The sequence below is a fragment of the Gopherus flavomarginatus genome, chromosome 7 (assembly GCF_025201925.1).
Source record: "Gopherus flavomarginatus isolate rGopFla2 chromosome 7, rGopFla2.mat.asm, whole genome shotgun sequence".
Taxonomy (NCBI): Eukaryota; Metazoa; Chordata; order Testudines; family Testudinidae; genus Gopherus; species Gopherus flavomarginatus.
Genome location: NC_066623.1, coordinates 30,985,194 through 31,009,195, shown reverse-complemented (window position 1 = coordinate 31,009,195; position 24,002 = coordinate 30,985,194). Strand labels below are relative to the sequence as shown.

The 24,002-nt window shown below is 40.7% G+C and overlaps 1 protein-coding gene across 1 annotated transcript in view; it reads right to left on the bottom strand.

The window, feature by feature from the left end:
* DOCK2 (dedicator of cytokinesis 2) overlaps window positions 1-24,002 on the bottom strand; it is a 513,293-nt gene that overhangs the window by 349,620 nt on the left and 139,671 nt on the right. Inside the window, exons 24-25 of the mRNA XM_050962509.1 lie at window positions 21,208-21,278; window positions 19,902-20,008 (exon numbers count right to left, since the gene is read on the bottom strand). Coding sequence (XP_050818466.1) covers window positions 19,902-20,008; window positions 21,208-21,278 — 178 coding nt within the window. The remainder of the gene's footprint in view (window positions 1-19,901; window positions 20,009-21,207; window positions 21,279-24,002) is intronic.

Below are 24,002 nucleotides of genomic sequence, written 5' to 3'. Positions count from 1 at the left end.
CATTCATCCAACAAAATAAAGATGACTAGATCTAATATTATTAGTATAAAAGCATGTCTCCTTTGTGGGTGACATACACGGGTACTTAATTCAGGCTTTTAAAATACTTTGTGCACACAATCTTTTTTTACCCTTGTTAAGTTAAAGGTGACAGACAGATGCTTTCAGCATCACAAGCATCAACAGGCAATACACACTAGATCAGGAAAAAATACTTGTGCTGAAAATTTACACAGATAATTTGAATTGTATACATACACAATGTTTCATTATATATACACACACACACACACTTTGGTGAAGAGGAATCCACTAAAAAGAAACCTGACTTATGAAAGGTGTATTATGAAAACCCAGTTATAAGGTCACTTGCCCATATCATATAAAGGTAAATAAGCTTAAATTCTTCTGCCTAATTAAAGAAATCTGCCTTTAAAAAAAAATGTCAGGGACAATATTTTTGCAAGGTTGCAGGTTTAAGCACTTGTCTTGATTACATAGCAGTATTTCCAATCTGGATATAAAATTACACAATTATAAACCTCTTTTGGTTTTGGCATAAACAATACCACTTCTGTTATAATCATGAATATTTCTGGTATTAAAACTCTTGACATCAATAAACAGAAAAAAATGATAGACAGGGAGCCTATGTCCTTGAAGCTGTATATTTAGGACAGTTTGGCATCTGCCTGCTTTTTTAACACTCCACCTCTTCTATTACATTAATCACAAAAATACTGGCTGAGATTTTCAAAGAAGAGAGGAAGGGCCTTAAGTACAAGTGTTGTGTTTAAATTATTAAAAGATGAATCTAAATACCTTAGGCTGCTTTAAAATACCTCCACTGCCATTTCTAAATAGCATGTAGTGCTTCAATATAAAAGTAATAAGTGCATTAAAAAATACAGATCAGTAAAATGGAATATAGGCAATGAAAGGAATAAAGACTAGATTCTGCAGCATGTCTGCCCATGCGATTGCCATGAAATCATACACAAATTGGACAACTGCCTGTATTTTTGACCATTTTCTTATACTCTTATACAATTGCACACAGCCAGTAATTAGGTGCATAGTTGTGTCCCTGACTTGTCTCAAAAATCTCATATGCTTATGATCATGTAAAACAGCTGCTGTGGCAAAATGTTAAAAAAAAAAACTTGTGTTAGTGATATCTGGATAAATTGCACAAACTTTGCATAAGCAAGATTGTATGACCTATGGAGGTCACTAAAGTAGCTCTGTAATTGTAATATTGCATGACATTTATTTCATTTATATATTTATTATTAGTGCTTAGCACAAAAAATTAAATTCACTGTGGCAACAACCCTCAGCATTTACTCCATGGCATGCAGCACAGTGGAGTTCTGATGACTGATTATTCATGATTACAGATGGGGTATCTGATTGGTGCAAATCTGCAGCTTGTTGTGAAAGGACATATAGTATTATTCATCAAAGGGAGCATGCCTTAGTCATGGTACAGCTTTCCTGTGCATTTTAACACTACTGTTAGGGACTATGATTTATGACCGATAATTATTTTGCATCTGTATTTTTTGTTATTGCTGACCTGCTTGTATTCATTCTAGACATGTTCATGGACAAACTTTATGCTAATGTGGGAAAAATGTGAGGGTGAAAAAGAAAAATGCTCAAGTTATAACTCAAGATGTTTCAGAAGCTGTCTCCCCTCAGTACTCCATATACAGGGACAGCTGCATGTGTTTTGCCTCCTCAAGCACGGTAGTCAGGGAGCCTTCAGTGGCATTTCTGCGGGAAGTCCGCCGGTCACATGGATTTGGCCGCAGTTCTGTGAGTGATCTACCGGTCCCACGCTTTTGGCATACCCGCCGCCGAATTGCTGCCAAAACCGCGGGACCAGCGGACCTCCCATAGAAATGCCGCTGAAGGCTCCCTGGCTGCCACCCTCACGATGACCACCACCCCCCGCCCCCTTCCCCCGGCTTGCCACCCCAGGCACATGCTTGCTGTGCTGGTGCCTGGAGCCGCCCCTGTCCATATAGAGAAGAGTGGTACAGACTTCAAGCCACGTGGAATACAGGCAATCCATCAGTTTTCTCAAGTGCCAAGTACTACATTTTCTGAATTTTCCACCATTGTATTCACTCAACAATTTTTTTCTCTGCAATCAGAACTTTACCATCATGAGGGGATTTTATTTAAAAAAAAATCCCACACATGAGTAGGCCAGGAAAATCAACACTAGCACTTACAATAAATGAAAAAACAAAATTAAAGTAACATTTCACAAGACCACCAAATGGGCAAATATTCTTTTAAAGATTGTTGAAAGTCACTAACTTTAAAAAATCATAGAAAAAAGCTTTTAAAACATATCATGTCAAACTTAGTTTTAAAATGTTTTGAAATTTTCAACCAGCTCTATAAACTCAGAGCCTCTATATGTAGATTGAGGTCCTTCCCACTGTCCCTTTGACTCTCTCTTACCTGATATCATGGCTTACACAGGTGACAAGATGCCATGGGCTCCATTCACAGTTGCATACTAACACCAGTGGCAAAGACAACAAACAAGGAATTAATACTGAAGCTGCTAGCAACAATTTCAGCTTGGAAATCCAAGAGATTTAGGAGAAAACATGCTGCATACACCAGTCGTTCACTGGTTCTGCCCCACACCCTGCTGACTTTCACACATGGGGTACTCAGTCTCAGAAGGATGTGGGAGCTATCCTTGCTTTGTTCTCACACAACATACATGCCTGATTTTATAGCTGTCGCTATAATTTTTCTGCTTCCCTGTGTACCATCGTAGAGCATCTTAGAGCCTCATAAGGTAACTTTCGATGACTACCAACCATTAGACCATGAGAATGTGGACAAGACCTATTAAACAGACACTTGGGGAAGAATTCTCTGTAGTAAGAGCCCTTGCCATCTAGTGTCTCATCTCCAACCACTGGAAATATTTGCTAATAGCAGGCATGGATGGATCACACGTAGGCAGTTGCAGCATACCATCCCCTCCATAAGCTTATCAAGTTGAGTCTTAAAACAAGCTAGGTTTTTTGCCTCCACTACTCTCCTTGGAAGGCTGTTCCAGAACTTCACTTTTCTGATGGTTAGAAACCTTGGTCTACATCTATTTCATATCTATTTCTTCTTGTGGCAACATTGCCACTTAAATAATTCCTCTCCCTGCCTGATGTTTATTCCTCTGATGTATTTACAGAGAGCAATCATATCTCCCCTCATCCTTCATTTTGTTAGACTAAACAAGCCAAGCTCCTCAAGTATCCTCTCCTAAGATAGGTTCTCTGTTCCTCTGATCATCCTAGTAGTCCTTCTCTGCACTTGTTCCAGTTTGAATTCAATCACATCTGAATCTCCTACAGACTTATCCAGTTTCCAGAGAAATCACAGTCATTTCCCAGAAAATACAAGCTCTACTTTTGGAAGTAATCTAAGATTTGATACAAGAAAAGAGAGCAACTCAATACCTACACCACACAATCCCTGGTCCATCTGGGTCAGTCCTTTCTATCTGACTAAAAGCACAGATACCAAAAACAGAAGAAAGGAGGTGGAAATCAATCAGATGGCTTTTAAAAAAAAAACTTCATTATTGTTCTCAGAACCGATAAGCCACTCTTTGTGTTCCATCTAGCTCCCTTTGAAAACAACTGGAGACTTTCCACTGACCCCAGAAGAGGTTGTTACCTCCAAACGTCCCAATACTGCAATGAGCTCCATGCAGGCAGTTCCTTGTGTCCCAGGTGGAGCCCCATTAATGTCAGTAGAAGTCTGTGCAGGCAAAGGAACCCACTCATACATGGAACTCATTGCAGGATGGGGCCAGAATCAGTTACCATCAGGGGCAAAACACTAAAATGAAATTCTCACTTCAGTGTTGCCAGAAATTTTTAATGAGATAGGTAAATTGTGATCTCTTCCATTATATAACATTTCATGAGAAAAATAATTGGCTTGCTTTGGTGGTGTACCTTTGTAACCAATTGCAAAATCTCCATAAAGATTTCCCCTCCTCCCAATACAGGGTGGTGAGTGGTTGTCTTGAAAAATCAGCTTTAATTTTCATGTGGTTTGAAACCAAAAACTGCTTTGCTTTCCTAAAACCAATTAAATGCTAATTTTTGCACTAGCATTTTGGACATTACAAAACAGTCAGATGTGAAGTTTGGACCTAGATCTGAGATTTCCAAAGGTTTGGCTGTGCTTGGATCAAGGTTTTTGGCACAGCTCCATTTGATTTTTATACCGTATTTTGGTCCAATGGAAATAAAACAGTGCACTTCAACTAAAAATATTTTCCCTAGAGGAAGCATTTTGCATTTCATGGAATAAAATCAAGCATTCTATACAAGGTAAGATGGTCTTATCAGAATATTCATATGTCAATAAAACTAGTGTTTTAAAACCCCTATCTTAATAATATTTATTTTTGTGCAATATTAAGATAAAATGATGATTTTCTGCAAAAAAAAAGTAACCAACTGAGTAATGCTGGAAGACATTCTTCATATTTTGTTACAATTGGACATATAATTGGATTCTTTTTGGGTTTGCCATCACTAGAAACTTATTTATGACACAGTAAGTTGAAATTTGTAGAACATTCAGCATGTAAGAAAACCATGTTTTGGTCTCTGACAATGTCTATTGGACAAATCTGTCAAGAAGCTGTGTGGTCATTTGGAACAAACTCCACACTAAAAAAAAAATACTAAGTGCTTCATAAGAAACTTGTGGGATGACTTAATGTCATGACATGTAGATTTCAGAACAAGTACGTTTAAAAAATAAATGAAACAAATGAAAAAGTGCACTGAAAGGTAACACAGCAACTGGCCAAAGAGTCTTCATAACCCTTTTCTTTCACATCTGCTAAGGAATCAACTGCCTCACCAAAAGAACATATTTCACTGCTTCATGTCTGGCTTCACTGTGGTCAGCTATGCTTTAGTCATGTGTGTTGATTCTTGGGCTGTTGGCATTAGATAAGGGAGTAAGAGAAAGTCAGCTGACTTCATATCTTGATTATGTTTACATAAAAGTGAAATTGGTTTCTAACTGCAAAGAGTGACATTTTCAGCAGTTTCTACAAAGCAATTAAAAACTCTTTATATAACAAAGATAAGGGGAAAATTTGATTTAAGCTGTGTTTATGTTTTCTTTTTTAGTTATTTGGTTTTGAGATTAGAGAAAAGAAAAGAAAAGTCCATGCTGAGGAGTTTTTATATATATTTTTATTTATTTATGCTTAAATTCATAAAAGAATGAGTCCATTGCCTATACCTCTGGGCACATTTAGATTGCCCAAGAGGATTGCCTCTCTTAGCAGCATTCAAAGAGCCCCCACTGTGTTGAAATCACCTCTCATGTGTGGGAATTCTTTCAGTAATTATTTCCCATCATTAATACCCTAAGAACTTTCAAACAAAGCATGAATATTCCTCAGAACTCCTGATACTTTTCTTGGTAAATGTTACAGAAACCTGTATTTAAAGACTTCAGAGGAAGCGGGGGTCTGACTGCAATTACAAACTAACTGCAACCTATTCTGAACTTCTATTTATTTGTCAACAATAAAAGCTTTGCAGTATGTTATGTATTAACAGACACTCTGGCTGTTCCATTATAGTCTGTAATGCTTGAAAATCAAGTAGCTTAGGAAGACCTTAAGTAATAAACTCACACCGTGGACAGATATCCAGTAGCAAAATTTTCTGAAGACTTCATATTATTTTTTGAATTCTGAAGCAATGCTTAGAATGAAATTACAAAAGTGCAATCTACAGAGAAGTATAAAATAAACAAATGCAAGAAAGATTAATTTATCTTACTTAGGACAAAGCAAACTTGAATTTACAGTCTCTTTTCCCATTAAGTGGAAAGCCATATATTCAGTCCCCTTGTAGTCACTGAAACTTATCTAGTGCTTGTCTGAGACTGAATTCAAAACCAAGTAAAGGGAACAAACTATGTTTAATTCATTATTAAAAGGTGCCAGGGGCAGTAGGACTCCTGTGGTACAGAATATCTGAAAACTGGTGAAGGTTTCTCCACAAGATGCTCTAGAGTCAGGTCTTAATTTACAAATCAAATTATCCTTTCTGGTTGCAGAACTAGCAAAGTCAGCTAATACAACGTGATCTTAAGATAGAGTGGCCAGATTTTTTACATTCTTTTTAACAAGCTGCTGATTTTAAATCTGAATAGCAACTACATCATAATCTCAAGTGTCTGATATCTAATTTTACAACATTTCATGTTAGTCTAAAACAGTTTTGAAAGTACAATAGTCCCTTTCAGATTATGGCCTTGAGCAGATTCTGGGTGACCCGTGTCGAGAAGAAGTGGTTACTTATTTTAGAGTAAACAGATGGGCTTCAAGATGTTGTACTCAATGTTGATCCCACAGAAGGACACATGCACCTCATGCATGCAAAACTGGAGTCTTTTCAATAGCAGTATCTGTTGGGGCCACATATACATTGTGCTTCCTCACAATTATGAGAGAGAGCACTAGAGTGAAAGGCTGCAACCCTCCTTCAGTTCCTTCACAGTCCAAAGCTAGTTTTTGCAATGGACCCCAAAACGCAGGGATGGAGAGTGGGTTGTGGGATCCACATCGACATCTCAAAGACCTTAACTTGGGTTACTTGGGATTGCAGCATGGCCCCAGAATCCTTGAGTGGAGTGCTCCATCCACTCAAACTGAAAAGCTCCATCCCATCAAATGACAAGTCTTCTGTGGTACCTAGCACCTCCTTAGGAATGCCTGATGCTTGCAGCCAGAAGACTCTTCACAGAGTCACAAGCATTCTAGCCATTGACCTGGCAACCATGTCTGACTCATCCATTGCCACTTGTAAGGCTGTTCAACCTTATATCCTTTGGGACATTGGTTAGGACAGGGCCACTATCTCATAAGAAATTTATATTTCACCAACAGAGTGAAATATAAATTGTGGTTTTAGGATCTCTTTTGGGGTTCCCTTTATGGATTTGGATTTTTCTTGTATCACAGATACCACCAGAGGTCATAGGTTGTTCAAAGCCTCCACAGGTACTTCGCAGCTGTTCTCAGTCCTCTTAGATATTGGAGGAAGAATATTTTGGAGTCACACAAAGTCCCTTAACTGGCTCATTAATGGAGAGGCAAGTCTTGGCTGGACTTGAAGAGGTCAGGATGTGAAAGAGTTTGTGGGAAGTTTCCTCGATTATCCAGGTCTTGATATCCACATAGGGTGACCAGATGACCCAATTTTATAGGGACAGTCCCGATTTTGGGGTCTTTTTCTTATATAGGCTCCTCTTACCTCCCATCCCCTATCCCAATTTTTCATACTTGCTGTCTGGTCACCCTATATCCACGGTTTCTGTGATTCAAGCCAATAGGTCCTGGAATACTTCAAAATCATCTGGTGCTGTGTTACTGCTTCATCTAGTGACAATGATTATTCCTCAGGTGCTGAACGAGGCTGTTTGTTTTCTTCTAGTACCACCTCACTTGGTTTGTGGTGACCCTTATTTGGCTCCAGCATGGGAGGTCTGGCAAGTGATGCCAAGGGGGATGGAGATCTCCTTCAACAGGTGGGAAAAGGATCAGCTTTCAGATGTGTGAAAGTGGTCCCAGGATGGCCAAAGTGGAACACTGTACAGGTATGAGCCTGGTTGAGGCTGGTCTGCCATTGCCACATGTGTTTAGGCTATGTCGGCACTCTAAACAGGCAGGCTACAGTACTTTCTGTGGGACCTCCTCCCAATCTGCCCTCACAGGGGAGATTAATCTCTGCTCAACACTAGTGAGAATGAATGGCTTGGTGAAGGTGATAGGATTTTCTTGAATGGCGTGACCTTAGCATGGGTGGTGCTGAAACAAACAGTCTCAGCACCAAGGATATCTCAAGGAAGCAATGTAGACACCTCTGCCAGAATGGACCTTGGGACCATGACGAGATCTACCAGCAATGCTCAAGTCTGTGGGGCCAGAGTTAGCATTTAGGTCATTACTGCACCATAGCATCCCTGCACTGCACTAGCAGCCAGCCTTGGTTCTTGAGCCCCTCAAGTAATCAAGGGGTTGCAAGGTTTGTTGTTAGAGGATGGGTATGTTAGCACCTCCTTGTGAGGTGATCCTGAATGGTGTCAGAAGCTGTGCTTCTGTTTATATTTCGTGCTGCCCTCCCACTCCACACCAGTCTTCAGTGCTGGGGTCTTCGGCACCGATTTCCTTTTCAATGCTGCCTTTTTCCCACTACCGGATTTAGGTATGGGATTCCTGCTTGAGGGGGTGATGCTAGTCAAGGATATATTCAGCACTAAATCTGGTTTGGCAGCCACTGTATTATCAAGGTCTGTGGTAAACTGATAGGCAATGTGAGTAAGTTAATATTTTTTATTGGACCAAACTTCTGTTGGTGAAAGAGAGAAGCTTCCACGCTTACACTGAGCTCTTCTTCTGTGTAAGCTCAAAAGCTTGTCTCTTTCAACAACAGAATTTTGGTCCAATAAAAGATATTACTCACCTACCTTGTCTATTACCACGGGACCAGCATGGCTACAACACTATAAAACAATAACTAGATGGAGTTTAATATGAGCAACTCTGGATTTACTCGTCCAGAAGGAGAAGGAAAAGCAAATTGAACATAGGTCTAGTATGTAGCTTTCTGCTAAGCAGAACAGGCAGGGGCTGTGACTTCTGCTTTGGGGGATGAGGTCATTGCAGGACATACAGGATTAAAATCCTGAAAGATCAGAGTCCATCATTAGGTGTGGTGGTTGGTGAAAAGCACCTCACCCTGGTGTACGGGAATAATCTAGGTTTTTTTTAATCCATCACTACTACTTTCTTAACGTAAAGAAAATTCCCAACTGTATATTGTGGTAAAGAAGAGAAGAATGAATTCTTCAAGAGGTCAATGAAAAGAAGGGTAGCAAATGCTAATGTGATAGTGGATGAGACACAACTAGTCCATCTTGATACTCAAATGGTAAGAGGGAACAAACTGAGAGATGGCTGCAGCCTCCCTTTCCTTTATGCCCTCATGTGACAGCATGAGGTGGCACAGGGTACATAAGCAGCATTGATGGACTCTACCATTCAAAAGACTCATACTGTGCACATAACGTGCATGCACATCTACAATGGGATCCACACTGATACACACACACACACACACACACACACACACACACACACACACACACACACACACACACACACACACACACACACACAGAGTGGGGAAATTCTCCCTACTTTGACCCGCTCCAGAGTGAGAAAGCAAACTTTCAAGGTTAGTGGGTCTAAGCAGAGTAAGCTTGAATTGCAGTTGGATTTGAAAGATGTCCCTCAATGCTGTGTCTTACCAAAGATCATCTGTAAATAAAAGATTTCTGCAAAAGCATTCTTTTTATTTATACCGCAACCGTATGCCAGATCCCCAGTCATGGACCAAGACTTCACTGTTCTAGGCGCTTTACAAACACAGACCATAAAAAGATGGTCTCTGCTCCAAAGCATTTACAATCCAAGTAAATAGTACAATCTGACATTGTGATTATCATGTGTTTCAGTGAGGAGAAAAATTATATGGAAAGTATTGGCGCATCTGCCTCTCCATAATAATCAATATTTCCCAGACAAGTTTCATTAAAATGGAGTTAGGGCTGTAAATTCATGTCAGTATGTCTTCCAACAGCATGATGCATTACCTAAGCCTTATGAGGGAGATATTAGAGCCGCAATATATTGTGGATGGAATTTATATTGAGAATCAAGTAGCCATTGGTCACTCTGTGTTTTGGGAGATAGATGCAGAAGACTGGTTATCTGCATCTGCGGGAGAAGGAAGAGCATTTCTGTTTACAGAATGATCAACAAAGGCTTGGGGCCTGCATTGACAATGAAAGGCATTATGGCATAACCACAAGGTGGCATTGTATCAAGGGGTTGTTAGCGCAAAGGCAGAGTGAACACTGATATGTGGTCTCAGTTAAGATAGATTCATGGAACCAGAAAGCATTCATAGACTTAGAAATTTATTTTAAATTTTAACCTCACTTGAGAATCTCCACGAAGAGTTCTACAGTCAAGAGGACTCGGATCCACGGTGATGGTTCAGTTCTATTTGTAGTCTCCCCTTACTACAAATTGCTCTACTGTTTCTTCAGAGCTACATATGCCTGTTGCACATACGTATTTTAGAGCAGCAGAATAAGCTTAGGTGTAAGACCAGAAGGAAGGAGAGACAGAAATAAGAGACACTGGGCAGTTCACAACTTCTGACCCTCAGGACTGCTTCCGTGGGATCCCTTTTCCCAAGTCTGCTGTAGGGGTCTTCTTATCCCCAAGCTATCTGCTCCCTTCAGGAATTGTCCCAGGGTGCAAGCTCCTTCCAGCAGGCTCCTCTGTAGTTCCCTTCCCAGGGAAAGGAAACTTCCCCACAACCTCTCTCCCAGATCTCTTCTCTATATTTCCCATTTTATCACTATCTTTGCTGCCTGCTGTTCCTGACAACACACAGCTGTTCTCTCCAAACACTAGGTTGGTTTTTTTTAACCGCAGTTGTTCTGAACAATTTTCTCCAAGAGTTTATGGCATAACCTGGTACTGTGTGAAAGTAATGCAAGATACTCAGGTAACAAGACTGTTGTATTAAAGTTTTCCATATAAAGATGGAATCCAAAACTCAGGAGAAGCAAGTCCAAAAGCCACCATTAGATGGTTAAAACACGGAGTTACCGTTCAGGTATAAATATATAGTTAGTATGACTCTCATAACTATCTTATCGGTATATCATGCTTTCTGGCATATATTTCTAAAAGTAGTTGTCCATTCAAATATCAAGAGGGACATGCCTACAGAAAGGATTTGGCCTGCAATATTGGCTAAAGAGGGCTTTGGGAAGCAAAAGAATGATGCTCTGTCATCTTATCCTAATTCTACACGTGGAAGGTGGTCTAAAAAGTAAGAGCCATTATGGATTGTTCTCTGAAAACATCTGCTCCATACGCAGCACTCATCAAAAAAGCTAACAATATTAGGAACCATTAGGAAAGGGGTAGATAAGATAGAAAATATGATGCCACTATATAAATCCACGGTAAACCCACACCATGAATATTGAGTGCAGTTCTGATCTTTAAAAAAAGATATTAGTATTGTAAAAAGTATAGAGAAGGGCAACAAAATTATTCAGAGTATGGAACAGCTTCCGTATGTGGAAAGATTAAAAAGACAGAGATTGTTCAGCTTGGAAAAGGCATGACTAAGGAAGAATGTGATAGAGGTCTATAAAAATCAATGATATGGAGAAAACAAATAAGGAAGTGTTATTTACCCCTTCACATAACACAAGAACCAGGGGTCACCCAATGCAATTAATAGGCAATAGGTTTAAAACAAACATGAGGAAGTACTTCACACAATGCAGTCAACCTGTGGAACTTGTTGCCAGGGGATGTTATGAAGTTCAGAAGCATAACTAGGCTCAAAAAAGAATGAGAGAAGTTTACAAAGGAGAGGTCCATCAATGGCTATTACCAACGAGGGTCAGGAATGCAACCGCAACCCTCCATAGATTGCCCAGCCTCTCCAACAATTCATGATGGCTGGGTGCAATTTGAAGTAAGCCCCCCTACATAAATTATTAGTTTTTCAACTGAACTTTTCTTAAAAAATAGGTAGCAGCTTTGTGTTCTTCTCACAGCTGTGATACAATGGACCTTTTATTGATACCTTTTTGTCTAGTTTATCATGCACAACAATACTGACAAGTTGAAGCAAGAGGAAATGTTTATGAATGTGCAATTTTTCTGTTAGACAAACAGTGTCATCAGGAATCAAATGCTAACACGACTGTGAGCCACTCAATACTCGTCTGATGGTAGGATGACCAGATAGCAAGTGTGAAAAATCAGAACAGGAAGTGGAGAGTAATAGGTGGTAATAGGTACCTATACAAGAAAAAGCCCCAAAAAATCAGGACTGTCTCTATAAAATTGGGACATCTGGTCACCCTATCCGAGGGGTAAATATAATGAGTTTTTGTGGCCTATAAACTTTAATACAAATATGAAGTTGGAGATTTTATCTAGCACTTTGAAAAGCTGGAGATTGTCTAACACAGTGTTTCTCAAACTGGGGTTGCCGCTTGTGTAGAGAAAGTCCCAGGCTGGTTTGTTTACCTGCCACGTCCGCAGGTTCGGCCGATCGCGGCTCCCACTGGCTGCGCTGCAGGCCAATGGGGCTGCTGGAAGTAGCGGCCAGTAAGTCCCTCGGCTTCCAGCAGCTCCCATTGGCCTGGAGCAGCGAACCGCGGCCAGTGGGAGCCACAGTCGGCCGAACCTGCAGACTGGGCAGGTAAACAAACTGGCCTGGCCTGCCAGGGGCTTTCCCTACACAAGCAGTGACCCCAGTTTGAGAAACGCTGGTCTAACACAAATCTACTCTGTCCCCTTCCCCCCGAGAGGGACAGTGGTTTGTCTTTTTTTTAAGGGATCAACAGCCAATAATTGTGCAACTTTTGTTGTGTTGTCTGTTTCCACAAAGTTTAGTTTCCTTGTCTGAAGTCTTACTTAATAAAGATCTTTCCACCTGTAAAAAAATTTAGAAGCCTTTTTTGAGCCACAAGGAAGAAACGAAACCATGTAAGCTTCTTGGGTTAAGATTCTCAAAAGCCATACATCTTATCAGGTGAATCAAAGAATCCTTTGCTATTTTACAAAGAAAATTAGATATTAACCAACAACAAATGTATTCAAACAATTAAAATGGTAAATAGAAATACTAGTATGTGGTCAACAAAAACCGTTACCAGTAACACTGGGAAATGGGGAACCAGCGAAGTTTAGATTTTTCCAAGCAAAGTACTGACTTGCCTTGCCTAACTGCAGAATTCTCTTGTCTGTGTTATAATTAGCATGGGCTCTGACAGCACAGGTTCACTGCTCACATTCAGCAGGACTGTCAGTTAGGAGCAGCATAGGAAAGAGCTCAGCTAATGTTTACATTATGACAACTCTAAACATAACCTTTTAGCCAAAAAACAGCACGTGTACTTCTCCACAGTAAGATTTTTTTTTTTATTTTCTTTGTAAGGTGAAAGCTATTTTCTTCTTACCTAGAGAAAGAATGTTTTGAGCACTAAAGTTTGCTACAATTGTGGGGTGCTTCACTCAAAGAACCTGTGCTTTGCTTTGAGGATATAACTATTTAAGTAATATAATTTATTACCACAATTGCAACCAATTTTCATTTATAAAACTCATGTTAATATGTGCTTTTAGTTCATATCAATTTTCCTGCACAGAAAATGTATAGTTATATAAATTATTCCCTCCATTTTTTAAAAAAAATCTATGGGTAGCCGCTTTAATACAACCCAACTCTGATGTTCCCTAAAGCACCGCTATCGCTTTTGCATCATGCTGTCCAGCACTGACAAAAATAATAAACTGGAAAATGTGTTTGCATCAGCTGTGCAACAAAAGCAGTACTGCTTTAAGAAGGGTCTTCATGTTGATGCTCTCAGAAGAGCTGTCTTGTCCATGAGGAAAATGTAATTTTAGGTACTGGTGTAGTGAAGATTATGGTGTGGGAAAGGTAAGTGTCTGAAGATTTGCATGACCTGGAGAATTCCAAGGATCAAGATATCCTAAGCAATTTTTCAAGGACTGCACTGATTGGAATTATAGCACTCACATAAAAATAAAATAACAGAAAGCTACCAATGCACTACAAGGATGCCAAAATGAAGAATGGTGGTAAAAACAGACACAGAAGTTTTTCCCTGCCAAAAAAGAAAATTATATCCCAGGGCTGAAGAAAGAGAAATGATATGAAGCCTATAGGCTGTCTTCTTAGTGCTTGTACAGGTATTGTAAAAGAAGTGATTATAAACCAATGTGACATGCAAAGGGCCCAAAACACTTAATGCAGTTCAAACATCTGCAAATAAGGGGGTTTTGTTATACATAATGAGTATCTCTCCAAACTATTAGAAAGCATGTAAAAGAAAATGAATAAAGAGTTAAAGAAGACTTCTAGTTATAAAATTTGTTTTGACAATAAAAAGGCAGAAAACTATGCCTTGCATAGAAGTGTGCTGTTCGCTGACAGTTTTCAGAAGGCCTTTTGAAGAATTAAAGAGCCCTTCTTACCTACACACTACTGACATGCAGTCATCGCTGGAGTACATAGGGGCAGCCACTACAAACCCTGAGACAATAGGTCAAGGTTAAGGTGTTAGCTAACATGATTTTAATCATGGCTTTGCACCTAGTGTAGGCATTGTTTTTACTCCTTTAAAAATGTGTTAGCTGGTTGTGATTAACCGAAGGGTTGACCAAGACCAACTAATACATTTTAAAGGAGTAATAACAATACTTATGCTGGGTGCAAAGCCATGATTAAAATCATGCTAGCAAACACATTTTCAGCTATTTTCCTAATCAAGAAAAGGCCAAAGGTGTCAGCATTACACAGTTTTATGACGAGCACTACCTCCAGAGACAACATATTTGGGACTTATACTGCATGATGAAGCAAAAAACCAAAGCTGCTGCAATAGTTAAAAGGAATTTATTCAAATGACACTAACAAATGAAACTCAGAGTACTTAAAAAAATTACTGTACCTGCTTATGCAGTGTATGCAAATGTTCAGATTAACATATCCAAAAACAACTTGGACTGAGGTTTGCTTAAATTTTGTGAGCCTAATATCAACATCTTTGAATCTTTAATATAAGCAATGCTAATACAATTAGCAAAGCACTGACTTTGAAATCACGTCAGTGCTCATTATTCCTCACATCTCCAAATGCTTATGCTTTATAGAAACATATTGACTAATCCAGATGTTCAGAAGTTTGCAAAAGAGATGCTATTCCAGTCACAAGATTATGATGGCCCATAGATATCAAAGTAAGCATGTTATTCTGACTTGTACAGGCTGTTATGAAGATAAGGGGCCATACATTGAAACAATGGGTAGAGTCTGTGCAAAGATTCATGCAAAAACCCCAGCGATATTTGTGTGCACTATTATCTCAGAGCTGCAGCATGTGCATGCAGAGAGTCCCTGACCCCTCTCCCTGGTGGAAGCTCAGGGGACAGATTAAATCGGCTGGTGAGCCGGATGTGGCCCATGGGCCGTAGTTTGCCCACTCCTGAACTAAAGTCAGCTAAGGCCACTTCACTTCTGAATGAGAGAATCCACACCGGGGTTTAAAGCTCCTTAACTAGTGCACTTTAAACTCACACCTTTGGTTCACTTAGCTTAACTTTCCTGAGTGTTCCTGCATAGATATGCCCTTAATGACCATCCAGATGCTATTATTACCTGCCCATATGGAATTATTCAGACAAGAATCTGTATGTTTAATGCTTTTTATGTGGAATTTTATATAAAAGTGTTTGGAGAAATAATTCATAACTAGTAGTTCATTACTACTTTTGCCATAGCATTATTATATGAAAACTGTTTTGAGTGATACCAACAATATTAATTTAGGAAAGAAATGGCAACTGAGGTTACAAACAACAAACATCCTCTTTCCATGGTTAAACTTTATTTACTCATTTCACCAGCCTCAAGCATCAAAGCTTCTGCTTGAGCGCTGTGCCAGAGCTCATTTTAGCAATGTCAAAACACTTTGTGTTGCACACAAACAGCACCACCAACATAGCACTGAGAAAGAGGACTGTGTGCTCAAGATGACAGACTGAATTGACTAAATACACTTGATGGGTGGCTATAACAGCTAGCTTTGATTTCACCATTCTGGGAAGCTTACATTGAGTTTTAAATTTGTTTGTTTGCTTGTTTGTTTTAAATTAAGCATTGCAGATGACAGTCACTTTGTTTTTAACATGTAGAATCTACACAAAACTACCAAGAGCCACATTAATGTTACTATGGGATAACTTTGTTGGCAGGGGAAGGAGAGGAGGTCATCTGAGGTTGTTGTGCCCCAAGCAAATTCCCTGTAATACACCAGGGAACGAAGATGCACTGATTGGCAGCCCTTACATCATGTGCTTAAGAACAGCAGTCTACTCTCCCATCCAAACAGCCACCGAAGAGAAGTATAGAAAGTAAGACCCTGGCTACACCTAGGTTACATCCTGTCTAGAATGATGTACAGTGCTGGATGCTCCTTTAACCCTTTAACTCCTGGAGCATACTCAATCAAATGCTCTTCTTTGAATCAGTATGAGGGGTTGCTATAACAGACCCAAAAGAAAGTTGATATACCTAGGTCCCATAGGAATCCTCCCAATATAGAGGAGTTAAATGTCTCATGCCCCTTTGAAAGATTATTTTAAGCATCAGTTAGCTACTCTCCTCCCACGGTAGGTTCGAAGTACTTGGATTGATTCTCTGGCTCTGAATATGCTGGAATAGAATGATGAAGAGCTCTGTTTATCCAGCAAAGGAAATATCTGGCTGGGGACTCCAATGGAACTTAGCTAGAAGCATAAAGATTAGGCAGAAAACAAATTGAACCAATACTGTCAGTAAAATCAGAATTAGATTTAGGCTGCTGCTGCTTGAAATCTCTGGATGTTCTCACGGTTAGCAACACCCAGTGTTGCCTGGAGATGAGGAGGAGTTCAAATCTTCACAGCCTGAGGTGCTGTACCACTTGCTGGTATCTTACACCTATACGCTCAGTTCAGTTGGGCACAAATATTGAATATACTTACACTGAGTAATTTCTTGGAGTTAGCCCAGCACAGTCCACTTACTGCTCATCAGTAACATTACTTGTGCCTTCCCACACAAGCATTTTTATCCCAACACTTTCTTTTTGGCTTTGTAATTTGTGACTTACCAGTTATAATGCAACCAACTGGAAATATGATAAAGAGACTTTCACATTCATTGCAGCCTCCTACAAGTACCTCTCTGTACAACCTCTCTAGCCAAAAGAGTTTTTGTTTCTGGCAAATTGTCTGTAACTACTCCGACTTCTTAAATCACTCTAGACATATTTACTGCAGTTCAATTATGTACACAAAGCTTTGATTTGTAGATTAGATGCTGTTTCACTCAGATTTAATAGCTTGAAACAAGTTGCTGATTTGGTTAATGCACAAGGTTTTAATGATAAGCTAGTAGTAAAAGTCAAAGGCTAAGTGCACGAAATCACTAACAAGAGTGCCGATTAAAGACCACATAATATTACATAGAAAACTTGAAAATTTCGCATGTTATACAAAACTTCATGACTACTAACTTGGTTAAACAGTCCTCAATGTCCTGAAAACACAATGGACTTTAGATGAAGTATCTTGTTACTATTTTAGCTAACAGTCTAAGACTTGCCCTCAACAGCATGCACCTTATAGAAGCTCTAGGATAGTGCTGCATTTCCATCTGTCCATAGTGCTTAAGTCTGTGCCTATGACTATTCTGGGAACATTGCACAATGCGATGAGCAGAAGCATTCCACTCTGGCATGCTCCTCTACAACACCTTACGGAGTCACCGTTGTTATTGTCAAGTTCCCAGGATCATGACAGATTTGTTTTATAAATTGTCACAAGTGGAAACGCTGAGCAACTAGCAGCTCATAGGAGCAGACTAGGTGCCCTTTCCAAGTTACTGAGGCTTGCTCAGCTCCAATATGAAGCAGAGATAGCAACAAGCTCGGCTATTCCTACAAAGGACAGAATAGAGCCTTATTTGTTATTCATATAGTGAGGCACGGTTCTTGGCGCTGAGGTTAATGAAGCCAGTCAATTAGGCCTGATGTACGATACTTTTTTTTGGCAAAACGTTCCCACCTGTGGTAGCAACAGTGGAAGTGGTAGCACTGACAAGACTGTTGTGAGCACTGGCATTTTTAACGCTGTCATTTACACCTGCTCAGAGCAGAGATACGTGACACAGTGTTAAAAGCCACTGAGCCTTGCCTGCATGGCAGCTTCCAGGACAGCTCCTTGTGGAGGAGCTACACCGTGAGTGAACTAAAGATGCTAAATTTTCTAATGTAGCAAAGTCAAAGAATATCTTTCCCTTTAACGAAGGCAACAAAGAACGTACAGCAGTGACTTAACCTCAATTTCACTGAAGACTCAAATAGACTAATTAAAAGAAGATTTATTCATGAGAGAGATAAAAAACACCTGGGACAACCCATCAATAGTTTTATACTCAGGAAAAAAATCAGCTTAGCTGCTGCAGGTAATTAAAGTGAATATTTCATATTTCTGGTTACTTTTCCCCTCGCCCCTCACATGTGGCAGGTCCACATGTCAGAAGCACAGTCTATTAGAGGTGTCCTCCCTACTTCTTTCCAACCCTATGGTGTTATCAATGCTGTCATAACACTGTTATCCTTCTCAGATACCTCCTTTTAAAGGGACATGTCCTGGTTTCTCCATTCATGTGATTATTGGTCTTGCTAGGGTTGCTAGCTTTCTGATTGCAGAAAACAGAACACCCTTGCCATGCCCCCTGCCCCATCCCTGCCTTGCCCCTTTTCCAAGGCCCAGCCCCCACTAACTCCATTCCCCCCTTCCTCTGGCACTCACTTTCCCCCATCCTTGCTCACTCGCTCATTTTCACCGGGTTGGGCAGGGGATTGGGATGTGGGAGGAGGTGAGGGCTCTGGGCTGTGGGTGTGGGCTCCAGGGTGGGGCCACAAGTGAGGGGATTCAGAGTTTGGGGGGGTCTCCAGGTTGGGGTAGGGGGTCAGGGCACAGGGGGGAGGGCTCTGATGTGGGGCCGGTGATGAGGGATTTGGTGTGCAGGAGTGGGCTCCACGCTGGAGCCAAGGGGTTTGTAGTGTGGGAGGGATGCAGGCTCTGGGAGGGAGTTGGGGTGCAGGAGAGGATGCAGGGTCCAGGCTCTGGGAGGAGCTCAAGACTGGGGCAGGGAGTTGGAGTGAGGGAGGGGGTTGGGGTGCAGGCTCAGGGAGGGAGTTTGGGTGCAGGAGGGGGCTCAGGGCCGGGGCAGAGGGTTGAGGAGCAGGAGGGAGAAAGGGGTGAAGGTGTCACTTACCTCAGGTGGCTCCTACAAGCAGCCAGCATATCCCTCTGGCTTCTTGGTGGAGATGCAGCCAGGCAGCCCTGCATGCCAGCCCCGTTCACAGGGGCCACCCCCACAGGTCCCATTGGCCAACATTCCCAAACAATGGGAACTGCAGAGCTGGCACTTCGGGCAGGGGGAGCATGCGGAACCCCTGGCCACACCTCTGTCTAGGAGCCAGACATGCTGCCGTTTCCAGAAGCCACACGGGACAGGGCAGCCAAGGAGCCTACCTTAGCCCAACTGTGCCACCAACTGGATTTTTAATGGCCTGGTCAGCAGTACTGATCAGTTGAAAACCTGATGCCTGACAACCCTAGGTTTTGCTCTTGTTTCCTCTCTCCTCCCCTGCCCCTGGCCTCCCACCCCCAAAAGATTGACCTCTGTAATCCCTGTATTGGGCAAACATTTGGGACAAGTTTTTCAAAAGCATCTAACTGATTTAGGAGCTTAAGTCTCATTTGCAGAAGTGATTTAAGAATTTTTTTAAAATGTTAAATATTCTTGTATTTCTGTACATCTTAAAAAATGGATTTGAAGGTAGCCACAACAGGTTTCTCAGTCTTCACACTTTACCACTAAAATAAGCACTCACAAACAACCCTTCCCAGGTCTACCTTGTCTTTGTTCTGGTCTAATGACCATGCCTTTGCAAACTAATTGTCTTGGCCAGAAGGATCAACCAGAAGCCACCTTAATCTGCTTTTACAGATAGAGGATTTACATAATTCTTATCATTCAATTTACTCTATATCAAATAAAATTATGGAGAGATTAAAACCGTTGAGTCAATCTCAAACACATTCACTTTAAAATCTGAAAGCAATTTGGATTTACCTTGTTTTTTAAAGAGGTTGCTGCGTACTATTTCATTCATGGACTGCACTTTCTGCTTCTGTAGTTTTACTGGTGGGATGCAAGTGTAAAACTCATACAGTAGTTGGCTGCAGATAAGGAGAAAATATCACAAATACAATTTAGATTAATTTCTTATGCTAATATGACAGATAGCAAGAGCAGTAACTACTAAAATACCTCTAATGCTTAACAAATATATTCAAGACATTTCCTTGTATTTTGTTGTGTATTAAGACTGCTATCAGGGGAGAAAGACCAACTGTTAAGAGGGAAAAACTAAGTATTAGACATTTTTGCCCAAAGATTAACACTTGACATTTTTGCTCATTGCGCATGTACAATACAATGCAGTTTTTGGCCAATAAATCTTCTGTCATCTACCAGCCAGAGTCACGGCCTTTTTGGTAGTGCCACTTATTCTCCAAAAGTGCATTGGTTTACTTGCTAATTCCACTCACTGACCAAATATTTGAAAAGTAGGCCTAGACGTTAAACTGTATTATAATACACTCTTAAGCATACAACTCACAATCTAGAACATTCTTCTTCTTCTTCAACACTTAGTTAAACAGTTGGCCATAGTGATTGTTCGCCATTTGGTCCATTCCTGCATGGCAGCAAGGGATTGATGGCCCGAGAGTCCAACATCAGAACAGACTTGATGAACCCATGTAATGGTGGGTCTGCCTCTGGGCCACTTCCACCCCTCAGTTGGTGGAATTTTATCCCAGATGTTACTAGCCACCCAGAGAACAACATTCATCCAAATATCTTGTGGCATTCTCACTACATGTACGCAGATAGCATCTTATGCTTTTCAGACAAAGTCCCCAGTACTCTGTGGACTGGAGCAATCAAAAATATCTGCATTACAAATTAAGTGATTCCATTTTATGCCCAATATTTGATGTTGGCATTGTGTGTGGAAAGCCTCCAGTTTTGCCCAGTCTGAGTGGCACAGTGTCCATGTTTTGCAACTGTACAACAGTATGGAGAGGCTATAGCTCAAATAGATCCTGAACTTGGTTGTCATACTGAGATGATGTTGATTCTATATTCATTGTAAGCAACATATGACAGACACTTCAAATATGCTTCAAATTGAACAAAAAGAGCAAGATCCTCAACTGGTGAATACTGACATCGCTATGTTGATTTAAATGGTGCTATGCCTATTTACAGAGGCTAAGAATCTGGCTCTGTATCCATATTGGACAGAAATGACATTTTTGCATGCAGAGAACATCGGACACAACTAACAAAATGCTGTTGAATAGCAGCTCACCTAAGCAACTTGGCATCAAAGACTGTTTCAACATCTTGGAGGACCGATGGTATATATTTCAAGGCAGCAACCTGAATTGACAAATATATCATGTGTTAATTGTGTAAATACATGTACGTATATGTCCTCTTTTACAGCTTAATTCCATGTAATACCCTCAAGGTTCACTTAATACAATGCAATAGCAATACGCAGCTCTCAGAGACCCAAAGGTTTTGGCCAATAATGAAATCCTTCCACCCTCTCCCTAGGAATGGTTTCAGTAGTGGATCTGAAGAAGTGCACACATTTCAGTGAACTGAAGTGAACTAGGACGTTTCCTCTACCTTGCTCTGAAATGTCAATTCTTTATACTCTGAATTTCTCCATGGTGTAGAGGGCCAGAGTAAAGCCTTCTGTAACACATGTGCCTTATGGTGATATAATGCAAGAGGGCTGAAAGCACAATAGCCATGGAGTGGACTGCACACACTATGCACACCACTGACAGTGTTTCCAATGTTGCCACTGCAGAAGGTGGCTTTACAGTAATGCAAGTATGTAAGCAGGGCACAAGCCAGAGGCCACAGGATCCTCAGTTTCACCAATCCAGCCCCCACAAGTGTACCAGACAGGTGGCACAGATGAGCTGCAGTTGTTTGGCCAGCCCACAAGTTGTAGTAACAGTAATTGTGATGTTGCATTGAAGCACCAGGCCCTGCAGAAGGGATGAAGTTTTGTGTCTCCTCCCTATCCATCTTTCAAGACTTTACTGACATGGAGCTCAAGGACTCAGGCTTTTTACTTCAGAGGTGAATTTCATCTTCTAAGATTTCTATTCTAGTCTGCTTGTCAAGCAATAAAAATTTGGTAAAAGTTAGTCATGAGACAAATTACACATGTGCTACACTACCCTCCCAAGTGGGCAATAGTACACATCGGTGAGCAACAGTGTATGTCTGATGTCATCACTAACATCTAACATCAACTGCCTTGAAGAGATGATCAAAACCCACATTGTTCAGTTCCCCTAGGATTCCTGCAAGAGGGATTTGATATTTTTAAAGCTACACATAGTTCATAAGCTCATGATAAAGAGCAGAAACATTCAAACATTAGCCCGCCATGCATGACCATTCAAAAGTGAAAGCTTCATAGGAGCATTAGCTTTTACTTTTCATCCTCTTAACCTAATAGATACTAAGAACTGCCTCTTAGGATTAGCGCATCTTTCAGATATGGAAACTATCCTATTCTGCAATTCTGTGGTTTCTGGTGATAGACATACACTTCTCACTTATCACCATACCCAAAGGATGCACTAGTCCTCTTGCTGGACGAAAGGTGGAGAGATGCTTTTGTAGTTTTAACAAATTCAAAATAAAAGCACAATTTTAGGTTTAAGAAAAGAGAGTATTTTAAAATGTGCTTTAAAATTGTCAAAAAAGGAGAACGTGACCAAAGTGCTGCAGGTACAGTTCAAGGCACTAGCACATCCACTCCGGCCTCTCATCTCCTCCTCTTCACCCCACCAACATTGTCAGCCATCATATCGTATAGAGGTTTATGAGAGGTTAAATTCTGCTTTTGTGTTTGTGACACCATTTATTATTGAGGGACTGTATCCAAAGATAGCTACCTCCATAAAAAAGAATAATCCAAAGATAGCTATCTCTGACATACACCATCTCTAGCAAAGAACCTGGTATGAACTCGGCTGCATTTCATTACTTAAGTGCATTAGGACCTGTCTAAAATCCAATTAATTGTGCTATGTTCACTAGTCATGGACACTGGTTATTCACAAACTCTGCCACCATCATAAATTAAGGGCAGCATTTTGTGTAATAATTCTGCAAACTGTAATTTGCATTGTGTAATACACTAAATCCAAAGTAAGGGAACTAAGTGTATATTAAGTGGTATTTTGGCTAACAACTTCCTGAACAAAACATTAGAACTACAAAGAAACACTGGCACTATTTCATTTTGAAACACTAAGGGCTTGTCTACACTACACAGCTTTTGGCGACACAGCTGTGTCATTACAGCCGTGCCACTAAAACTCAGGCAGTGTAGCTACTGTTTGTCAGCTCTCCTGCCAACAAAAAACTGCCACCCTCAACAAGCGACATTTGCGTTGTCGGCAGGAGAGCTCTCCTGCCAACAACGTGCTGTTCACACTGGCACTTGTCCAGGCAAAACTTTTGTGTTTCAGTGGGGTGGGGGGTGAGAGTTTAACACCTTTGAAAGATATATGTTTTATCATTCAATTGCCATTGTGGACATAGCCTAAGTGTTGCTTTTACTAGTATCATTTAGGTGAGAAGCAAGTTACAGCAAAAGACAGTCATAACAGCTGATGCTTAACAGAGGGTATGGCTACACTTGGAGATGTGCAGCGCTGGGAGTTACAGCTGTGTTCATACAGCTGTTGTAGGGAAAGCGCTGCAGTGTGGCCACATTTGCAGCATTTGCAGCGCTGTTGGGAGTGGTGCATTGTGGGCAGCTATCCCAGCGTTCAAGTGGCTGCAACGTGCTTTTCAAAAGAGGGGAGTGGGGTGGAGTGTGACAGGGAGCGTGGGGAAGACAGAGTGAGTGGATTTTTGGAGCTGACACTGTTCTCAGCTCCCTGCCTTGCAAGTTCTAAGGACTGGAAGATACACAGTGCCTACCTTCAATCATTTTAAAATTTTTGACCTTTTCCCCACCTGTCTCTTATTCACTAAATGCAAATTATGCACTCCTAAATAGTCTTTAGACCATATAAGAGCTGCTCAACACTACCCCTCCCCTCTCTCCTCAAGCAAACAGCT